Source organism: Pseudonaja textilis, chromosome 8 (genome assembly GCF_049901715.1).
Source record: "Pseudonaja textilis isolate UNSWEBS1 chromosome 8, rPseTex1.2, whole genome shotgun sequence".
Lineage (NCBI taxonomy): Eukaryota > Metazoa > Chordata > Lepidosauria > Squamata > Elapidae > Pseudonaja > Pseudonaja textilis.
The window spans coordinates 16130959-16152269 of NC_141997.1; the positions used below are offsets into that span (position 1 = coordinate 16130959).

A 21311-nucleotide genomic window follows, 5' to 3' on the forward strand; every position below is an offset into this window, starting at 1 on the left:
ACGTATATATTACACTTGCTATTGGTACTGAAATGGTTGTAGCCACTGCTTAGCAGTAGGATGTTCTCCATTGAGTCGAAGGGAGAATCCAGGCTGGGTAGTCTCTAGCCTCGTTGCTCTACAGACCGAGTTGAATTCTGAGGACATGCCCCCCTGGTAATGGTCCCCAGGTTTTCACTTGGTCTCAGCTCATTCAGACCACCTTAAAAGGGCTCCGAATTATTGGGATTTGTTGAACAATTACTCTACTCCCTGGATTCTCTTCTTCCTTTAGATTCGTGAAAAGGTTTGACAGCTGTCTGACTTTGCTAGCTCAGCCGCATATGATTGCTTTCGAGGTGGGCTTAAAATTTTGATATTGTTATGGTTTGTTGCAATCAGCCAGATGTTTAGACTGGATTGGCATTGTTATTCACCCATTGAGTCTTCCCAAGGACCTGAAATGGGCAGCTTCTGTTATTTAGCAAATGCGCTAAGACTTATATACCGCTTTACAGTGTTTTATAGCCCTCTCAAGTGGTTTACAGTGAACATATTGCTCCCAACAATTTTCCCACCTCGGAAGGATGGAAAGCTGAGTCAACCTTGAGCCTGGTAGGATTTGAACTGCCAAATTGCAGGCAGCTGGCTGTAAGCAGAAGTCACCTGCAGTACTGCAGTCTAACCACTGTGCCACCAAAGATCAAATACCATTTGATGGTATTAAAAGTATTGTTACAGAATGTAAGCTGTTCTAAGTTGTCTTTTGCAACTTACTGAGAGTGATAATGCTGGTGGTGTTTTATTATAGATAATTTATTACTTTTAAAAAGATAAGGATTTGAGTGAGATGAGGATAATTAAGGGAATTGCACCAGCTTTTAAGTATGTTTTATAGACAAATCAAGGAGTCTTTATTTTAATGACATTAGAAGTTGAATGGAACCCGAGGATTGCACTAGATTGAATTTTTATACAGGTGGAGTTCTGAGAATTACGTATCCAATATATAAAGGATAATTTGATATGGATACTGGAAATCAGCTAGTCTGTGTTGCTTTACATTTAATAATAGCTATTTTGTCATACCCATTGTAATTTTGTAAATTTGGTACTTAGCACCATTAATAGGATCCCACTAATTTTTTTAAAAAAAAATTTTTTTAATATATTTATCTGTTTACAGGCAAAATACATTCCAATTCAAACTCTAATTATTTCCATTTGAAATAAATTTAGATCATAATTTATTCAAATACTTCAGAATTAATTCATTCTTAATTGTTGTGCATGAACATTTTACATAAAATACGAAGTACATTACTCTTGAAATATGTTGGACTTACCCTGTGTCTCTTCGTTTCTATATATTTTGTTCTCTCATATGTTTATTTCTTAAGATCAAATGAAGTCCAGAGCATTTTCTTGTTTCATTTCAGTAAGTGTAAAATTTGTAGCACAGAATAAGCACTTAGACTTATATACTGTTTCATAGTGTTTTACAGCCCTCTCTTAGTGGTTTACGGAGTCAGCATATTGCCGCCAATAAGGAAAAGTTAGACTTCTAAGCTAAAATGGAAATGGAACCTCCAAATTGGGGATTATTCCCTAAATAAGAAATATTCTTTATAATCATGTTGATTCTTTATATGGAATATATACACGAGTTATTAAAATCTTAACATTGGAAGAGTTCATGTAGACTCAGGGTTTTTGGCCTTTATTTACTCTCAGCCCCCTTCTGAGCTATATTTACCTCTGTAACCCACCCTCCATATTTAGCTGGGGAAAAGGTACTATAAATACATGATTTCCACTGTTTATTAATTTAATAGTGCTAAAATTATCACAGATGTGAGGAATATAACAAATTGATCATGCATTTGGCAATTAAGATTGGGCGCTCCATTCAGAACCTCCTAAAAATATGGCATGGCCTCCTGGAGGAGAAACCATATGACCCACAGTGAGGACTGCTGATTTAGAATATTAAGTGTAACTCCTAATTTAAAGGAAGAAAAGTTTTATTTCAGCTGCAGACCAGTAAAATAGATACACTTATAACTAAAACCAAATTAACTTAAAGGCAAAGTTGCATCCAACTTTAGGAGCCGGTGCTCATTTCAGTTTCTTAGCCAAGGGAGCCAGCTGTTACTGTACCACCTATTTATTCACATCTGCATGTTTTCAAACTGGTAGGTTGGCAGTTGCTGGGGCAAATAATGGGACTCATCCCATTGTACAGTGAACCCTGCACATTGTACAGCTTTGAACCCTTCTATCAGCTCTCCAGATGATAAGCTCATCATCTTGAACCGCTGCCCCTCAAATAGCAAATTTTAAAAATGAAATATTTATATCGCTGTCCACTTAAAAAGCCTAAGAAAATGAGTGCGGTAAATAATCTTCAAAATTACTTTCCAGATTACACTGCCGTGAGCCACCTTCTGCTTGAATATATTTTTCAAGGCAAAATCTGTTTATTCCAATTTTTGTAACAGCCTGTTATTTCTGTTTTGATTAAGCTCAAATAATCCATTAGAACAATGTAAAAATACCCTGACATTGAAATAAATATATAAAGCTTATTTAATTAACTACAAAATCAAAGTTAAAAAATAGCCTAATTATTATTCTGCAGTACTATGTATTTCAAAAGTGTTGCAGAAATATATCATTCACATCCCATTTTAAATACTCATTTCCTTGTCACTCTTTCTTCTCAATTTCTTTCTCAAAGCTGTATAAGCTGTTTAAAACAACAGACAATATATTACCTGCCTAAAATTACAGAAACATAGATTTAGCAAGATGAAAATAATTAAAGTAATTTATCACACAGAGTGACGTGAGATGTTTTTATGAATAAAAATTAACTTTTCTTTCTTTCTCCATCTGTCTTCCAGAACTAAGGCTTTTGCAAAATTTACTAATGACTTTAATCTTCTTAATGAACACAGTTTAAGATGTTACGGGTAAAAAAAAATCCTTCATTCATAAAGGATATTAGTTATTTTTAAAATTTATCTCCAACCCTGTTATTTCATCTAGGACTCCACTAATTCTACCTTAGGTTTCTTAAAAACTTCATTGTCCTTGTAGTGGAACAGAAAAAGAATAGTAAAGGTGGATGTTATATTAGGTATCTTCTGTTAGATGAAAAAAAAAGAAAGAAATTGGCTTCTCCTTTCATAACAGTGAAGTAGATCATATTGCTGAACATGAGGTTCAGCATCTGTCCATGTACAGAGAATACTTTAGTTGATTTTTATATTCCTTTGACTTACTCTTCATACAAATTCACAGTACCGATTACCAGACTGCTAGGCTTCTGCATTTTCATTTTAATTCATTTCTTCTGGCCATTTCCTGCAGGTATCCTCACATGCATGTTGTTTCCATTTAGAAGAAGGTCAAGACTACTTGATAACTAGCTCTCAAGTATTTTTCTGCATGTTAACGCAATTCTAATCGCACTTTTAATAGAGACTGAAGATATGTGTGTAGGTAGAAGAGGTTGTAAGTAGAATTGGGAAAGATTCTGTCAGTAATGCTGGAGATTTGCTGCCCGCACTGCCAACACTTTTTAGATGCATGATTGCTCTTTCTGTCATGCTGTTTCTTATCTCCCAGTGTATCCTATCACCATATTGTAAATCAGAACACACAGCCATTTTTTCTATCAGTGGCAACATTGGAAATGATGCTGAAGCCAGTAGAGGATGACATTAGTAACAGATATTTATGAGTGACACTTAGTCACTCTTTTTCTGACAGCCTCTTTTTCTATAATTTTCTTTCTATTCCTGTTATTCTTTCCAAGCAGTTGCTCTTAAGATTTGTACTATATTAAGCCAAAGGATTAAATATAAAATTAACTCAAGGGCACAGATCTGATCTTGACTTTAGATAAATTATTGTTACAGGTTAACAATTGTTCACTTAATGACCATTCAGAATTATGGTAGTGTTGAACCAAGAGAGTTATGACCTGTGCCTGGAGTTACAACAGATTATTTCCTTGACTTCTCTGTAACCATACTGGCTTGCACCCTACTGAAGCAATCCAGCTTGCCTTTATAGTGAATCCTATTGTATTCTTCAACTATTTGTCTCATCTTTGTTCTTTTTGTATTGTGCCTTTTGGGTCATTTATTGTCTTTACAGTAATCCCCATAGTATGAGAAATAAACAAAATCAGCTTGAACACCTACTAGTAGAAAGGAGATATGATTTAATAGGAGTTATGGAAACCTGGAGGGATGATTCATTGCATCTAGCTATTGAACAATACAATTATTTCAAAAAGAATAGAAGCCACAGAAATGCAGAGGAGATGTTGAAAATATCCTCTTCTGCTCAGATATCCAAATGAGTGATTGTAGCAATTCTGCAAATAGCATCTAGATTCAAATAATTGAAGAGAGGAATTAAGAACAGGTGTACTGTTGTCTAATATCACCCACCAAAATCATTTGCATCAAACTCTTCATCATTGCAATTGTGGTTGTAATAATGAGGAATTTCTTAGTTTTTGAGGTGATTCCATTAGACTGATTTCTCAATAAGAGCACAATTTCAAAATACACAGTTTCAAGCATTTAGTGATGGGAAGATTAAGTGCCAGGTATGATTGAGTAGCTCAGGACAATGTGTGCAAAAAATCCAAACCAATGCCATGGTGTTCTTGAAAACATGTTCTTACATCTCCCATCCTTTACTATGAAGATAACGTGTCAAAACTCATCTTTCTATATTGAGGCACTCCTAGGCAGTGAGTTGGGAATGCAGTGTAATACTGATGTGATTATTTGGCTGACTTGTTCCATAGGTCCAAGTCAAACACTATTTGCTTGATGTCAGCCATGTTTTTCTATATTCCCCTTTCAGCTTGCAGACTTTGCCTTGTTGAAAATATTTTCCTTCAGGAAATGAATAAAGGCACAAGAGATCTGCTATCCTTAACTTGATTCTAAGGTGCAATGAAACCATACAGCTGATATACACAAACAGGTTGCCCCAGTGCTGTACAGACAATTGACTATTAATTCAGGGCGGTGATGAACAACTACATAATCTATTCACTGCCAGCCCACCAGGAAAGCAACCCCAACCCATCTCTTTCTGCTATGACAAAAGTGATGTTTTCTGACTTTTGCTAACAAAAGCAATGCTGATTGTTTTACCTGTTGCACTTCATTTTGCAAACATCTCCATACCAATTATATATTCTTCTCTTCCAGCAACTGATTTTTCATCTCCTCCCTCCCTCCCTCCCTGCGTGTGTATGTGTGTGTGTGTATGTATGTATGTATATCTATATATGTATGTACATACACATACATACATATATACAGCAGTGGGATTCAAAATTTTTTACTACTGGTTCTGTGGGTGTGTCTGGGTAGGCGTGGTTGGGTGGGTGTGGCAGGGGAAGGATTCTGCAAAATCCCTTTCCCTCCCCACCCCACTAATCTGCTTTCCAGCTCCATTTTCCTGTGCAGGGCAACCAAGGAGGCCCAGCCGATCAGCTGGGACTCGGGAGCCAGAGAATAGATGAGGGTGGGGCCAGTCAGAGGTGGTGTTTGCCGGTTCTCCGAACTAATCAAAATTTCCGCTACCGATTCTCCAGAACTGGTCAAAATCTGCTGAATACTACTTCTGTGTGTGTATATATATGTGTGTGTGTGTTTGGAATTTTAAGAATCAATTGAGAGCAGAGCTAAGCCATGAGTCCTATGGCACCAACACCAATCAGGGGCTCCGGGACTAGGGGTGCAGCAATCAGTTACAATGGAGACAGTAGAGACAGTTTCTTAAACATTTATCAGCACATCAATGAGTAGACACCATATATCCTGCTCCATCCATAAAAGAAAATGCTTAATTTCTTAGCCCAGGCTCAAAAAAGAAACTAGCAGGGGATGCCACCAGTCACAGATTGTGCTAAGTGTGGGCTGGACAGAACATCAGAAAATCCTCCTAGCCAAAGAAATAAAAGAGGTTGGACATCTCAAGCTCTGTACCTTTTCTTAACATGACTATATGCTGTTTTAAATATGCTTTTCTCATTTTACCCTGATCTGTATTTGCATTTTGAATCTCAGGATGCATCACAAAATTTGGAAGTCAATGGTAATCCTTGACTGCTCTTCAGTTTATGAGAAGTATATGTTTGCACTGCAATACAAATCCAATTAATTTTATCCTCCTTCCTAGAAGATTATGTTGCAGGTCCTTCCTTCAAAAGCCTTTATTTTAAGAGATAACTGAAATACATTTTTAATATGCAGTACTTTATAGCCTGCTGTGCTGCCTTATTTTTAACTCCACAAGAGTTGGAAAGGGGGAGGAAACAGTTCCGCATTATTTATTAGTTCTGCAGCAAATACAAGTCCTCTAGGTTTTAGCCAAAATGTTTGGTGGTTGAATAGATGGTTGAGAAAAACATTATATAGTTAACACTGGATGCTTGTAGAGTTTTGTAAATTTATTGGTCTAAGTCTTTAGTTAAGCATTTAATTTGGTTTAGTTTGAGAATACAAATTCTCCCCTTACAAGCCTGGAGTATCAATAAACAAGAGGCTGCCAGCATTTTTACTGATTTCTGGGGCAAGTTGCACATATATAAAACTTATTTCAAAGTTTTGGTTTTTTTTTTTAAAAAGAAATTTTCTTCAGAAGTAAGAAAATATCTAGAGTGAAAAAGTAGCAAGAAAACATGGAGATATTAATATTTCTCCCTTCGGCTTCCCATTCAAGATTTACACATAATTCTAATACTAGTTAGCATTTCATTACATATTTTTAAGATAATATATGGGCTGGAGTGAAAATAGTAAGGATAGGAAGAATTAATTGTCCCTAACTGTCTGAGCATAGAAATCGAGAAAAACTAATCAATATTAATATATCGTAACATCATATTTTTAAAGTTGTTTTTTGGTGTGCTTAACAACTCAGACACTTGCAATTGAAATTTTATTTTATTTGCTTTTCACCCATCCATCAGCATTGCTACACTTTTTGAAACTGTTCGTAGTTTTATTTCTAATATAATGCTAATGTAATAACCAGTGAAGTTTAATAAAGACAGATATAAGATCTCCTGAATCTATTTGAATTTTGCAAAATACCAGAACAATATGGGCAATACGTAGATAGTGAATGCAAGTAGTTAAGATACAGACTTTATAAGTATTTAAGTTACACACTTATAGTCTGTGTATTATACAAACTATTTTCAGCCATATGGTTTATAATTTTTTTCTTTAAGGGAAGCATGGCTGAGCAAAAATCTGGCAAAGATATTTAAAATTTGAGAAGTATTAATTATTAGCATAGTCATAAGAGTACTATTGTTATGTGTGCCAACTTGGACATGAGTTAAATGTTCAAACCATTCAAGTTCATGTGCTAAATGTTGCTGGCAAAACATGAACCTGGTCTATATATAGGAGCTTTGCTAATTTATCACTTTTTGCCTAGCTTAAAGAATACATAAAGAACAAATCTCTACAAAGTGAGAAACTGTCAGGATTGATGTAAACATTTCAGCAAAAATTGTTTTCTATCTAAATTTACATTGTCTATCACAATACTTAATTTAAAGCAGGAGTGTCAAACTCAAGGCCGGATCTGCAGGCCGGATCTGACCCGTGGGGTGCTTAAATCTGGCCTGGAAATATCAAAAGACCAGCCTGCGGTGCCTCTGCCCGCCAAAATGGGCCACGGGGGGGGGCTGTGTGTGCCCCCCAGGGCCTGTTTATGACCATGAGACCCGCAGCAGCACTCTGACAGCTGGAAATGCTTTCTGTTCAAATTGCAAAAATACTATTACCTTGATTTTTTAAAAATAAAATCCAGAGGTGCATCTTGTAACCAGGACATAAAATAATCACATATAACGATCCGGTTTGTAAGAGCTGCAGGGGCTACAAAAAATGAATTCCAAAGAAAAGGAAACTATGTGGGTTGATGGGAAGCAGCTAGAGATGATGACTGATACTGGGAATTCATAAGACTTTATTTTCTGCAAACTTTATTATGTAAGCAAGAATTTAAATTTCCAATATTAAAAAAAGTAAGTTCCTTCTCTGTGATTAGCTCTACCAACTCTTGTGCTTGGATTAATTTACAGTTTTCTCAGAACAATAATGCTTGATGATTCTGTGTATCTTATCAAAGGAAACCAGGACCACTACTTGTCTGAAAAACTTTCTTTAACCTTCATATTGTCCAGAAAGAGGATTTTTGGCATTTCCATGTTTAAGCTGCTCCTGTTCTGTGCACATCTTGGTTTGAGACTAAATTGTTTTTAGAGAATCCTTTCCTGATTGGGACACTTTGGAAAAAGATGTGAAATATTCTGCATGAACCACAGGCAAATATGTCCTTCTCTCCTGCTATGCCCACCACCAGTGTCATCTAGAAAAATGATTGTCAGTTGTCTTCCTGAATAGCTGTTCTATGTGTTTGTACTGTACATACCAAGTTAAATTAATACATACAAAGGTAAAGGCATCAATGCACATACCTGTAGACACAACAAAATGCTTTTTTAAAAAATTCTATTTGTTTTGAAGGATGTTGTGACTCACCTTTAACAGAATTGTGGAAACAGCATAGTTGGTACAGTTCTTGCCTTTAGAAAACCAATACCCCTGATTCAAGGTTCATGTGAAACATTTTTTTAATTATTACTTTTTGTTCTTAGCTTCCTACTTCCACCTTTACTTTTTAAAAATAATGCACTTGCATTGCTTTGCTGACTTTCTGTTTATCTGAGATAGCATGATTTTACTCCAGCTTCTAAATCATCCATAGGTAGAAAGTTTTATCATCAGTAGTTTCTAGCTATGAAAGGGAAGAATGTAGTGAAGTACTACAAACCCACGAGACTTTGCAGCAGAAAGTAAAAGGAAGACGGGAGGTGAAGAATGGGAAAGGAGACTACATGGAGACCCAAGAAAGCGCTGCGTCTCAAAATGTTACTTGAAGATTTTTTCAGTTGCAATATACTCCAAGGTTCGTGTTCAGAACCCTACAAGAAAGAGCGTAACAAAGTATGTGAAGATTATCATCATTATCTCAAAGTCAGTGTGGTTTGGCGGGGAAGGTACCAGGCTAGAAAAGTAGAGACTGTGTGAGTTCAAGTTCCACCTTAGCCACGAAAGCCAACAGGGTAACTTTGGGCCAGTCACTCTCGCTTAGCCCAACCCACCTCACAGGGTTATTGGGGTGGGGGAAATTGGAGGATGGTGTATTTACAGCCTTGAATTATTTGTAAAAATAATAAAGGCAGAATATTAATAAGGTTCTGTGTCAAATGCCCACTATGGCCACGCCCACCTCTGGCTACACACACACACACACACACGCACACACACACCAGCCCTGATGCAGCCCTCAGTGAAATCGAGTTTGACACTCCTGATCTAAAGCGTTTATTAAAGTCACTCAGCAATGTTTTCATGAATTGATGTAATTAAAATTGTCAGCAATTTTAAAGAAGATATGTTGCAGAGAAGTATTTCAACTATTTTTATTTTCTTCTAACATGTTTTTTAAAGGTTATTCTTTAATGAAAACTGAAGTAAAAAAACATTGAATAATCATAAGCCAATCTGAACGGTGTTTCCTTTTTTTAATAGAAGACATTATTTAGCAAATTTCACTAGGTATAAGGGGGTGGACTTCCAGACTTGAACAGAAAATAAGGGAGTTTTAAAAGAAATCAAAATAGGTCATAGACGCTCAGAAAGATAGAAAGGAATAATAAATTCATATACAGTGACAAAGTTAACATTTTTCCAAAAATGTAATTTGGAAAAAGAAGAGGTGAAATTGTAAGCATCAAATATTGGATCTTCAATGTTTAGCGTGAATCATACGTACTGTATTGCAAAATGGCATGATAATAGCTGATATAAATTATATTTGGAGTATATTGTTGTGGCTCACCTGAATCAACCAAATCTTTTTCAAAATGCAACATAATTTTATTAGGTTCTGAGTTCCCAAGCACTTTCTGAACAGCTCTGGGTGAAAGCAGAACCAGACCTAATATACGTTTGGCCTACTATATTGCAAAAGTGAAACAAGCAAAAAGACAGTCAGTGTAAATTACACCATGATTTAGATAAGCCCATCTTTGTTGAGATCTTATTATTTACATCCTCTTACCAGGTTGGCATGATAGCCATAATAATTCTGAAATATAGTCAGCGAATAGAAAGTATTCAATTTACTGGACCACAGATTCCTAACTGCTACGTCTCAGTGTCGTTTTAAAACTGGAACTTGAAAGAGACAGTGTTTATTCATTCATTCCTGTTATTCTTTCACCATTCATTGGCCCCTTCCATCTCCAAGAAGTGGAAAAGATCCCTAGAATTTGGGCTTCAGGTGAGGATCTGTGATAGACTAAATACCTCTAAGACAGGGGTGTCCAACCTTGGCAACTTTAAGTCTTGTGGACTTCAACTCCCAGAATTCCTCAGCCAGCAAAGCTGGCTGAGGAATTCTGGGAATTGAAATCCACAAGTCTTAAAGTTGCCAGGGTTGGACACCCCTGCTCTAAGAGATAGTAGAGCAATAGAGAACTATTCCATGTGAGGAGAATATGGGGTGGAAATCATGTAGTCTTCTTGTAAGTAGAGCAGCTGAGGCTCAAGACTCACAATGTGCAGTCTTTTAAAGGATACTAAGTTTGACCAACCCTCACTTTCTAAATAACTTCAGGCTATAATCAATTTACAGTTGAAAAGAGGTATTTGAAAACAGCAGAAAACTTTTTAGTGAGTGAGCTTTCCTTCTGGAATACAAAGAAATTAAAGCAAAGACGAAAATATTACTTTTAAAAGACTTTAAATTGGTAGCAAAGAGCTTAATCAAGATTTTATTAAGAAAGTTTAAATGGACAAAGGGGATGGTATAAATCTGAACGATAAATATTTTGACAAATGTGTTTTTGACACTACTTAGAATTGAATAAACAGACTAAATTTTGATAGTTTGACCATGAATAGAAAAAAGTAATTCTTGGAAGTTACAAAGTAAGGAGGTAAGTACAGTATGAGATGGATTATGTCATCTGAAATGCAGAAAAACAGATTGGACTAAAGTCTTAAGTGTCTAAACTCTTAAGGTTTTAGTTCAATCTGTTCTGCATTTCTGGAAAAGGAGAGAAAAAGAGGCGGGGGGTGGGGTAGGGAGAGAGAAGGAAAGAGAGACATCTGCTTTTTACCTTTATATTTCCACTAACTTAGTTTTACTTTTGGAATATAAATTTAAAAAATGCCGACCATCAGAAAGTTGTAAAAAATATGAAGGAAGGAATGGTTTGTTAAAAAACTAACAAGACAAAATAATTACCCCAGAAATATTGCAACCAATGTTTGAAGAAGTGGGAAAGCAGGCATCTAAATCTGTCATTCTGTCAAAAGTTAAGTGATTGCATTTGAGAGAAGAATGGAAGAAATGTCATAACGATGAAAGAGATGATGAAATAAGGTTAGAAAGAACAGAATAGAATAGAATAGAATAGAATAGAATAGAATAGAATAGAATAGAATAGAATAGAATAGAATAGAATATAATTCTTTATTGGCCAAGTGTGATTGGACACACAAGGAATTTGTCTTGGTGCATATGCTCTCAGTATACATAAAAGAAAAGATACATTTGTCAAGAATTATAAGGTACAACATTTAATAATAGTCATACAATAAGTACAATAAGCAATTGACTCATACAGTCAGTATAAATCGTAAGGATACAATCAACAAGTTACAGTCATACAGTCACAAGTGGGAGGGGATGGGTGATAAGGAGTGAGGAGAAGATTAATAGTAATAGTAATGCAGACTTTGTAAATAGGCTGGATAGCATTCGGGGAAAAACTGTTCTTGTGTCTAGTTGTTCTGGTGTGCAGTGCTCTATAGTGTCATTTTGATGGTAGGAGTTGAAACAGTTTATGTCCAGGATGTGAAGGGTCTGTAAATATTTTCACAGCTCTCTTTTTGACTCATGCAGTATACAGGTCCTCAATGGAAGGCAAGTTGGTTGTAATTGTTTTTCTGCAGTGTTAATTACTCTCTGAAGTCTGTGTCTGTCTTGTTGGTTTCAGAACCAAATCAGACAGCTATAGAGGTGCAGATGACAGACTCAATAATTCCTCTGTAGAACTGTATCAGCAGCTCCTTGGGCAGTTTGAGCTTTCTGAGTTGACACAGTAAGAACATTCTTTGTTGTGCTTTTTTGATGACATTTTTGATGTTAGGTGTTTATTTTAGGTCTTGTGTTATGATAGAAACTAGAAATTTGAAGGTCTCTACTGTTGATACTGTGTTGTCTAGTATTGTAAGAGGTGGTAGTATGGGAAGGTTTCTCCTAAAGTCTACCACCATTTCTACGGTTTTGAGTGTGTTCAGTTCCAGATTGTTCTGGTTACACCACAAGACAAGTTGTACAACCTCCTGTCTTATGTGGATTCGTTCTTGTCTCGAATGAAACCAGTCACTGTTATGTCATCTGAAATCTTCAGTATTTTACCAGATGGATCGTTTGAGATGCAGTCATTGGTATATAGGGAAAAGAGAAGTAGAGAAAGCATACAGCCTTGCGGGGGGGAGCTGTGCTAATTGTACAGATATCAGGTGTGATTCTGCCTAGCTACACCTGCTGCTTCCTGTCTATTAGGAAACTTATAATCCACTTACAAGTGTGTTCAGGTACTGCTAGCTGGTTTAGTTTAGTTAGAAGAATGTCTGGAATGATGTATTGAATGCTGAACTGAAGTCTACAAAGAGGACCCTTGTGTAGGTATTTGAAGATTCAAGGTGTTGTAGGATGAAGCGCAGAACCATATTAACAGCATCATCTGTTGATCTATTTGCTCAGTATGCAAACTGCATAGGATCTAACAGCGGATCTGTGATTGTTTTCAGGTGGGACAGCACTAGCCTTTCAAAGGTTTTCATAACTACAGATGTTAGAGCCTTCAGTTCCCTGATGGAGGGCTTCTTTGGCACTGGGATGATAGTAGAGAGTTTGAAGCAAGAAAAAACATAGCACATATCTAGTGATTTATTGAAGATTCCGGGTGAAGGTGGGGGTCAACTGGTTAGCACAGACTTTTAAGGAAGAAGGAGTTATCTCGTCTGGCCCTAGTGCTTTTCCTGGCTTTTGTCTGTGAAATAAATCTTGCACTTCTTTTTCTGTGATCACCAGAGGTTGTGAACCCAATGGGTTGGGGTCAGTTGTAGGAGGCTTGGCTGTTGTTGGTGTGTTTGAGATGGGGTTGTGGAGATAGGTGGCTGTAGTTTCCTTTCAAACCTGCAGTAAAATACATTCAGGTTATCTGCTAGTTGTCGATTTCGGTCTGCCTGAGAAGGAGGTTTGCTCTAGCCGGTGATGTTTTAAAGAGTTTTCCACATGTTTGCTGGTTCATTTGTTTGATAGAACATCAATAGAAGGTCTTCCTGGAGAAACAAATTAATGACAAAGTGGAAATTTTTAAAAATAAAACGGAATAAATGGAGAGAAGGAAAAACACTTAGACAAGTTGGTGTTATTGGAATTAAGGGAAAAATAATTCTTCCTGATATTTAGAACAGTTCCAAAGGATCCTGGAGAAAATTTTGGTCAACCTTTTTTTTAATGGAATCAAGATGACATGAAGGGCAGAAATCGACAAACTCTATAGAATAAATAGACAGTTTGCAAAACTCAGAAATGTACCAAGATATATTCTTATAGATTGTGTCAGAAAGAACAGGTAACAAGTTTTGCCTCAGTATTGAGACTGAAATTAATAACGCAGATATGATTATATTTAAAAATATTCGAATTAGAATTCTGCACAAATAAAAAGAGCACTTCTTTTTGATTGACAAGCTTAAACAAAAAAATTATTTTAATGGGATAAATTGGAAGGAATGATTTTCTCTTTTAAACAACGGATACTCATACTAAATTCAATCAAAAGCAAACTAATTTATAAAACATTTTAAAGACAAACTGGAAGATATGCAAATGGAAGTGAAAAAGGGCTCTGGCAATCTACGCAATTACAAGGAGCTGATGAAGAGGCCATCACACCAGATTAAATTTTTGACATAAAATGGATTTTAAATGCCTAACATGGAATATAAATGGAACAAACACTCCTCAAAAAATTAGATTTCATTATTTTAAAAAATGAATCAAGTTATCAAGAAAAGCATTTTTGGAAAAAGTCTATGCACTATTTAATCTGCAAATATTTGTGTAAATTTATTTCACTGAGAGCATTTTAAAAATGGAATTGTAACCCCCAATTATAACCAGAACTGGTATTGGCTGATGATTATGGTAGATACGTGGGCATGGGATTAAGACTTTGATAATATAAATTTTTGCTCTAAATGATTTGCCAGTTCTTAGAGCTATACCTTTCATCATCCTGAACTATTTATTATATTGGCAAAGATTCCTGGGTTGAATCCTAAGGGTTTTCCCTATTTTTTCACTTTGAAAACTGTTTGCCTTATATTCCTCTAAAAATTTCTACAGCAGCCTTGCCTTGCTCAACAAGAAGCAATCCCACTGTCAACCAGCCTCTTTGAGAACATACAACTTGCAATTATTCAAGACATAATATTTTCATATAAACAATTTGAAGATGCAACAATCTCTCACAGTGTATTACTCTTTAGTCATGAATTCTTGATTTGGGTTCTCATCATTTCTCTACCAAGTTCTGTTTGCCTTTGCTTGCTGTGTGAGCTCACTTCTGAGAAGTATCATGTAGCCTTATTAGGAATTGCTATACAATATACAGTATTCAGTGTTATCTGAAGTTGTTCGTATTTATTGTGGAAAGGAGTTTTTTTTTACCAATACAAAGAGATAGATCAACTCCACAGAAATACAATAATTATACTTATCGAGATGGGAAATATTGAATAGATATTGCAAAATATATGTGTTTTCTCTTCCCTTTCTCTTATTCCCCATTGAGTCAGAAAAGAATCAACCTAAGCCTCTTGCTAATGCTGTGTGCATTCCCGGGGTTTGCTTCTTGTTGTTTCCTTGTTTACTTGCATAACAGCTTCTGCTTATTTTCTTCAAAGCTGTCTCCAGGACTCTCCACAGTTTTATTAAATAAACATGGAATGTGGGACTACTAGTTAGGATGTGGATTTGATTGGGTGAAAACAACAGGATAAACTATATTCAGAAAAAGAATATTGGTCAGGTAAAATAATAGTCTGTTGTTCATGAGGCATCTATTGCTCTGTGAGAATAGGTAGGAGACATTCACATTGTTCAGATTGACCAATAAAATGTATCAAAATTGTGCACTTGCTGAGTTTAGAAAACATATCGCTTCAGTTAACTTCAGTAACCAATGCTTGCTTAAAACCTCATATATGGAGATCAAAATAGAATGGAAGCAGATTATTGTGTAAAATTCTCCCAAAAGTCTTGGAGAAAGTATATATGAATAGTTTTAGTGCTGACATATGTTACTAAATTCATTATTACAACTATTCCAAAGGTGCTTTTTTCAAGAGGCAACTGGACTTTCTGGTTTTTCTTTGAAGATGTTTCATTTCTCATCCAAGAAGCTTCTTCAGAGCGGAACAAGCTTTTTCTTGGATGAGAAGCGAAACGTCTTCAAAGAAAAGCCAGAAAGTGCAGTTGCCTCTTGAAAAAAGCACCTTTGGGACAACCATGACCTGGACGACCCAGAATCTGCACAGACATGATTACAACTGCTTTTTGAAGGCTATAGTTTTATTTTTCCACTTCTGCCTTTTAATTCACAAGGTCTAAATGTACAATCTGATTTTATGTTGTAGTTTTCATAATAAAAAAAGTAAAGTTGATTTGTTTTTGTTTACTGTTTCAGATGGTTATAAGTTTCAGTAAAATCCGTAGAGTAAGTTTCCATTACATTTTCAGTGTCAGCAAATTAAAACTCCAGCTTTGGTCTAATTATTCATGACAGCCCATTGACATCAGTTAGAATGTAATAATACATAAAAAAGTTTAAATGCATCATTTAAAAAACTAAGAATATTTTAATAATACTTCCATTAAACTTACATGTGAAGCAAATAATATTCCACCAATTTGATTTGAATGTGTTCTTCTGACACATACTAGTTTTCACCTTGAAAGTCAAGCATTTCGATGATAATTCTTTGACTAAAATTAAATCCTCTGATTTTACCTTGCTGTTCTGGATTAAATGGCACAATCTGCTGGCACTCTTGTTTTCATCATCCCTGGCTTGTGTGTTGTAACTGAACAAAATGCATTACACATATAACTTACACTTTCATCTGTTTGTGGCTGATTACAGAACTTGTCATCTTGGTAAAAGAACTAATTACACTAGAGACTGCAGTATCATTTCTTGCTTTCAGAAATGCATTAATTCTGTTTCTGAAGCAAGGATGATTTGCAGTAATGTATAATGTTGCTGCTGCATAGAGACTGAAAAATCTTGAACCAAATCCATTTTAGTAAAGAGGCCTGTCTTTTCAGTGTATCTTCAGATATGCAATGACCTCCAATTATTTCCACTTGCATATTTAAGCAAAAAGTGGAGGCTGACATTTGCAAAGGGTTTAGATTTTCAAAACATCCGTGAAACCTTACCTGAAAATAAGTTGTTCTACAATGACTGAAAGTTAGTCTTTAAGGTCCGGCTGTTGTTGCTAATAAATAGAAAAGCATCCCAAATAAAGGAATTTATTAATGACATAATAATTGTTCATCCTTGTTTTTGAATGGCCCCTGTAATCTTGTAATTTTTCCCGTCATGCCACTTTAATCATACATTTGAGATCCTTTTTGTCTCTTATGGTTTTTTTTCTTTCTAAACTCACTTCTTTAGAAATAAGTGGTGTGGTCAGCATCATTCTTATTTATTTTCTCTCTCAATTGCTAGGTAATGGCATAGAAATAAGAATAATTCTTAATTACATATGCAGAAAACATAAAAGGAGTTCCTGATTTCACCTTAATTTTTCACATTCTTTATTTTCAATTTTTAATTGTGTTTAATTCTCCAATCCACAGACTCCAGAAGAAGGTGCATCTACATCAACCTATGCAGCAGTTTCACCAGAACTGGAAGGAGTTGGTGGATGCTACCTTTACAACGAGCAAAGGACAAAATCTGCTGATGTCACTTATGATGTTGAGTTGCAGAAAAGACTCTGGACAGAAAGCTGCAGACTTGTTGGGATTCCTGATGTAGTATCCTAGAGGTCATGGGGAGAAAATTATGGGTTTGCTGTGAGAATCCAACCTGTCTCACTGACCCAGACTGTGCAGCATCACTCATACTTCAGGAATTCACTTTTCAGTCACATGAGCAAGTATGGACATGGTTTGAGCTACCAATCTGCCAGCAGTGGTGGCAATGATGATGGTGGGCAAAAAATTCCCAACTAGAATTGTATGTATGGTGGTTTTAAATTTAACCATCCATTTTGTAATCATAATGTTTCTGTCTGTGATTAAAAACAAATTCTTTAACCTTATGTAGAATTAAGAGTTTTCTTTCATAAAAACAAAGAGGTTAAAATTATGTGCTTTCCATTCTTCAGAATCCAAGGATTTGATAATTTGATTTTCAGCAACTTAAAAAAACTGGAGTGTTTTTTTTAATTCTTAATTTTGGCATTTTTGGTCCTTTCAAAGAAATATAAAACTCATCTGATGTTAATTTTTTCACATATCTTAAAACCAGCATGCCTAAGATCACAAACATAACTTCTTTTCATATTTCAAATGCTTGATTCACTATGATCTATTTCAAATGTCTATCAACTCCTTGAACATAGGACATAATTACTACTTTTTTGTAGTTCGTAATAATTCATTGATAGCTGCTCCATTTTCTGGAACAGTTTATTTAACATTCAAAAAATGCCATGTACCAAATAAATGATCTGTTTTCCCTATGGAATATTTTGCACTTGCCATTAAATAATTTATTTGTGGGGTTTTTTCTTAAAATATCATTGCTTATTTCAAACATTTTGAAATGAGGATAGGAAAAAATATGTCTTAACACTGGGGTGCTCTTCTATGGATTCAGATATTAGACTGCTTTTTACAAGCTGCACTATAATATTTTTAGTTATACAGGTACAATTTCATAATCTAGCACATTTTAAATTTTAAATGTGTACATTTAAAATGTAGTCCTCTAGGTCAGATGACACAATTCTCTTTCAACTGTGCTGGACTGAAGTTGACTTTCTAGATAGTTTGGGATTATGTACACTGAGGACTTATGCACCGAAGATAAATTCTTTGTATGTCCAATCACACTTGGCCAATAAAGAATTTTATTCTATTCTAAATGTTTTTATAAAGATGATCATGTCAATAGCAATAGTCCTTTGCTACTGCTGTCTTTGCATATCCCAATTCATGTCCAGATTGTTATAGTTGTTTATGAATGACTATGAGATGGCTAAAGGCAATCAAATCAGTAGAGGTTATAATGTGTAAAACAGAAGCTAGAGCTGGCACCTGTCCAGTGCATTGGCACAGCTATATTTTAATTTTATATATTGGTGGTTAAGAAATCACCTTCCAGTGATTCACTCCAGACTGATGTCAACAATTTTATTTATTTATTCAAAGAATCTAGTAAACTGAAGTCTGCTTGATAGTGTTAAGAATCTCTTTTAGTTGTGATGTTAACTTCAGCATGCACACACTTTACAAATTTAAATTATCATAATCAAAAGTTTGTAATGTTGGTATGTCTTTGAAATCTTTTGTATTACTGTTTTTTTTATTTGCAGGATAACTGGACTTTATGTTGTTGATTTATTTGATTTCAGCAATTTATCTACCATTTTGGTCCTCATGGACTCCTGATTGTTTTGTAAGCAGAGTGTAAATCTTGAAAAGAAGTATACAGTTTAATTTTTCCCAATACATTTAACATAACCACAGAAAGCACTGTTCATAAATTGGCAACAGCAGTGAAATAATATGAGCACTGTCACTTTAAAAGCATTCGTGCCCACATTCTACCAATATTTGAGTGTTTTTAAAGTACATCTACCCTTGAAACAATATTGTCTCATTAAAAAATATTACCTCTATTTCCATTGTTTCTTTAGAGGCTAAAGATGCCCTTATTGGAGCTTCTGTTATATGTTTGTGCTGACAACCTATCTGCCTGTTCCTAGATATAGTGATGTTTTTCTCACCTGTTTGTTCTTACTCTTTCAAGAAGCTGAAAGGAAAAGAACTGCAAGCAGCTCCCAGAGACTGAAATATGCCATATGAGCCCCACAATCAGTGTTCTGAGGATAGCTGGACACATATCTACACCAAGACTTCCATAAAATCTGGAGCACTGTACAAAATTTAATACATTGAACAACACTGTATATAGAATCATAGAATTGTAGGGCTTGAAGGGACCTTGGAGGTCTTCTCGCCACTTCCCCGCCCAAGGCAGGAGTCGTTATTCATCTTGGACAAATGGTTGTCCAGTCTATTCTATAGAAAACCACCAGCAATGGAACACACATAACTCCAGGAAGCAAGCTGGTTCAATTGATTAATTGTTCTACTGTCAGGAAGTTTCTCCTTAGAAAAACTTATACAATGATTCCTTAGATTTTGGTTGGAATACTCTCTAATGACCTTTCACCCATTGCTTTTTGTCCTGCCCTCAGGTGCTTTGGAGAACGGATCTTTCCCAGCTATCATGTGTCAACTCATTAAAGGAACAAAAGGTGGTAGAGATTTGAACAAAAACCATTGATGGATGATCTTCAGGCAAATAAATATGAAAGTGGCAGAAGTTTTCAAATCTCAGGAAATGATGTAAAAAAATGTGCTTGCACAAATTTCTCACCTTCACAATTGCATTAGAAGCAGTTCAACTTATGAATATTTAAAGTAAAGCGGCTACTAGGATGGAAGAATTGCTGAATATGTGTAATGAATGAATGCTATTCTTATGTTCCCTCTTGATTTAAGTACTGAATGCTTTTATTTAATAGTGCTTCTGAGACACCCCAAAACAAACATGATCTCATGAAATGGCAGAACAGAAATACTCATCAAAGAACAGTCAAAATTTGATTGTAATGTAGAAAATTTTTTAGCTTTTTTTTAAAAGTTAGCATTCCTTGAGAACAAGGTTTTATGAAAATGTGGTTATTGCTATTTTTTAAAATGAAAATAATAATATTCAGAGAAGTTGCGAGGAGTATATTTGACAATATGTTTATTTTCCAGTCTGACAAAAAATAGCTCTTGGGATTAAAGTTTTTTTTTTTAATGTATTCTTCTTTCAGCTATTCATAACCGGGAGCTCTCAGTAGAGCTTTGTTTTGCAACACAGTTTATTCTGGGATCAGTGACAGCTCCTACTCATTCTTCAACTACTGAACACAGTTTCTCTATGCACATTCCAAAGCATTCGTACCATATTTTTCTGAATTGAAAAAATAATGTGAAAGCTTCTCTTTATTTTTAAAAAAATAATAATAATAAATGCATTTGAAAACTGGTTGCTTAGCATTGTTCAAAACAGCTGATGTGAACAATTGTCCAGAATTTTGTGAGGCTCTGAGATCATCTGAATCAGAACAGAAGTTTAGTAGTACCAAATAAAGATTCATTACAAACAAATGTGTGTGGCTTCAGGATGGATGAGTGGGCAGTGCTTCCAAACTAATTCTTACCTTCATTTGGATTTTAATTTGCTTGGTTGTACTAGCAATAGCAATAGCATTCAGACATATACCTCTTCATATTGCTTTATAGCCGTCTTTAAGCTGTTTACGGACTCAGCATTTTGCTCCCAGCAACCTGGCTTCTCATTTTACTGACCTCGGAAGGATGGAAAACTGAGTCAAATTTGAGCCAGTGAGGACCAGACTGCTGGTAATTAGCAGAATTAGCCTGAAATTCTGCATTCTAACCACTGCTCCACCATGGTTCTCTAACATGGTACCACCATGTTTAGGAGTGGTCATTAATTCCTAACTTTTTTCTATGCTATATATACTAGATACTAATTTATAATTACCTCTCAATTTGTGAGGTTTGATAGGACAGTTCAGACATAAATTGCTGGAGCTCTGTCTATGCTCACATGTATTTTGCTAATTTATAGTGAGTTTTTCAGCTTAGGGCATGAGTGAATAAACAAGCCATTACTTTTAAAGACAGTTGCTTGGGGCAGCAAAGTTGAAAAGTGGCAGAAGCTAAATTTGAAGGAAATGGTGCTCTGTGAATGAAAATAACAGGCATTACAATTAAAAGGGTATATAGTGTGTTATTATTGC

General features: G+C 35.4%; 1 protein-coding gene across 2 annotated transcripts in view; it reads left to right on the forward strand.

Moving 5' to 3' along the window:
• DHRSX (dehydrogenase/reductase X-linked) overlaps window positions 1–17522 on the forward strand; it is a 139080-nt gene extending 121558 nt beyond the window's left edge. For both annotated transcript variants that reach the window (XM_087938394.1, XM_087938393.1), the window contains exon 7: window positions 17056–17522. In XM_087938394.1, the coding sequence (XP_087794520.1) occupies window positions 17056–17244 (189 nt within the window). In that variant the 3' untranslated portion in view covers window positions 17245–17522. The remainder of the gene's footprint in view (window positions 1–17055) is intronic.
• Window positions 17523–21311: the final 3789 nt, after the last annotated feature.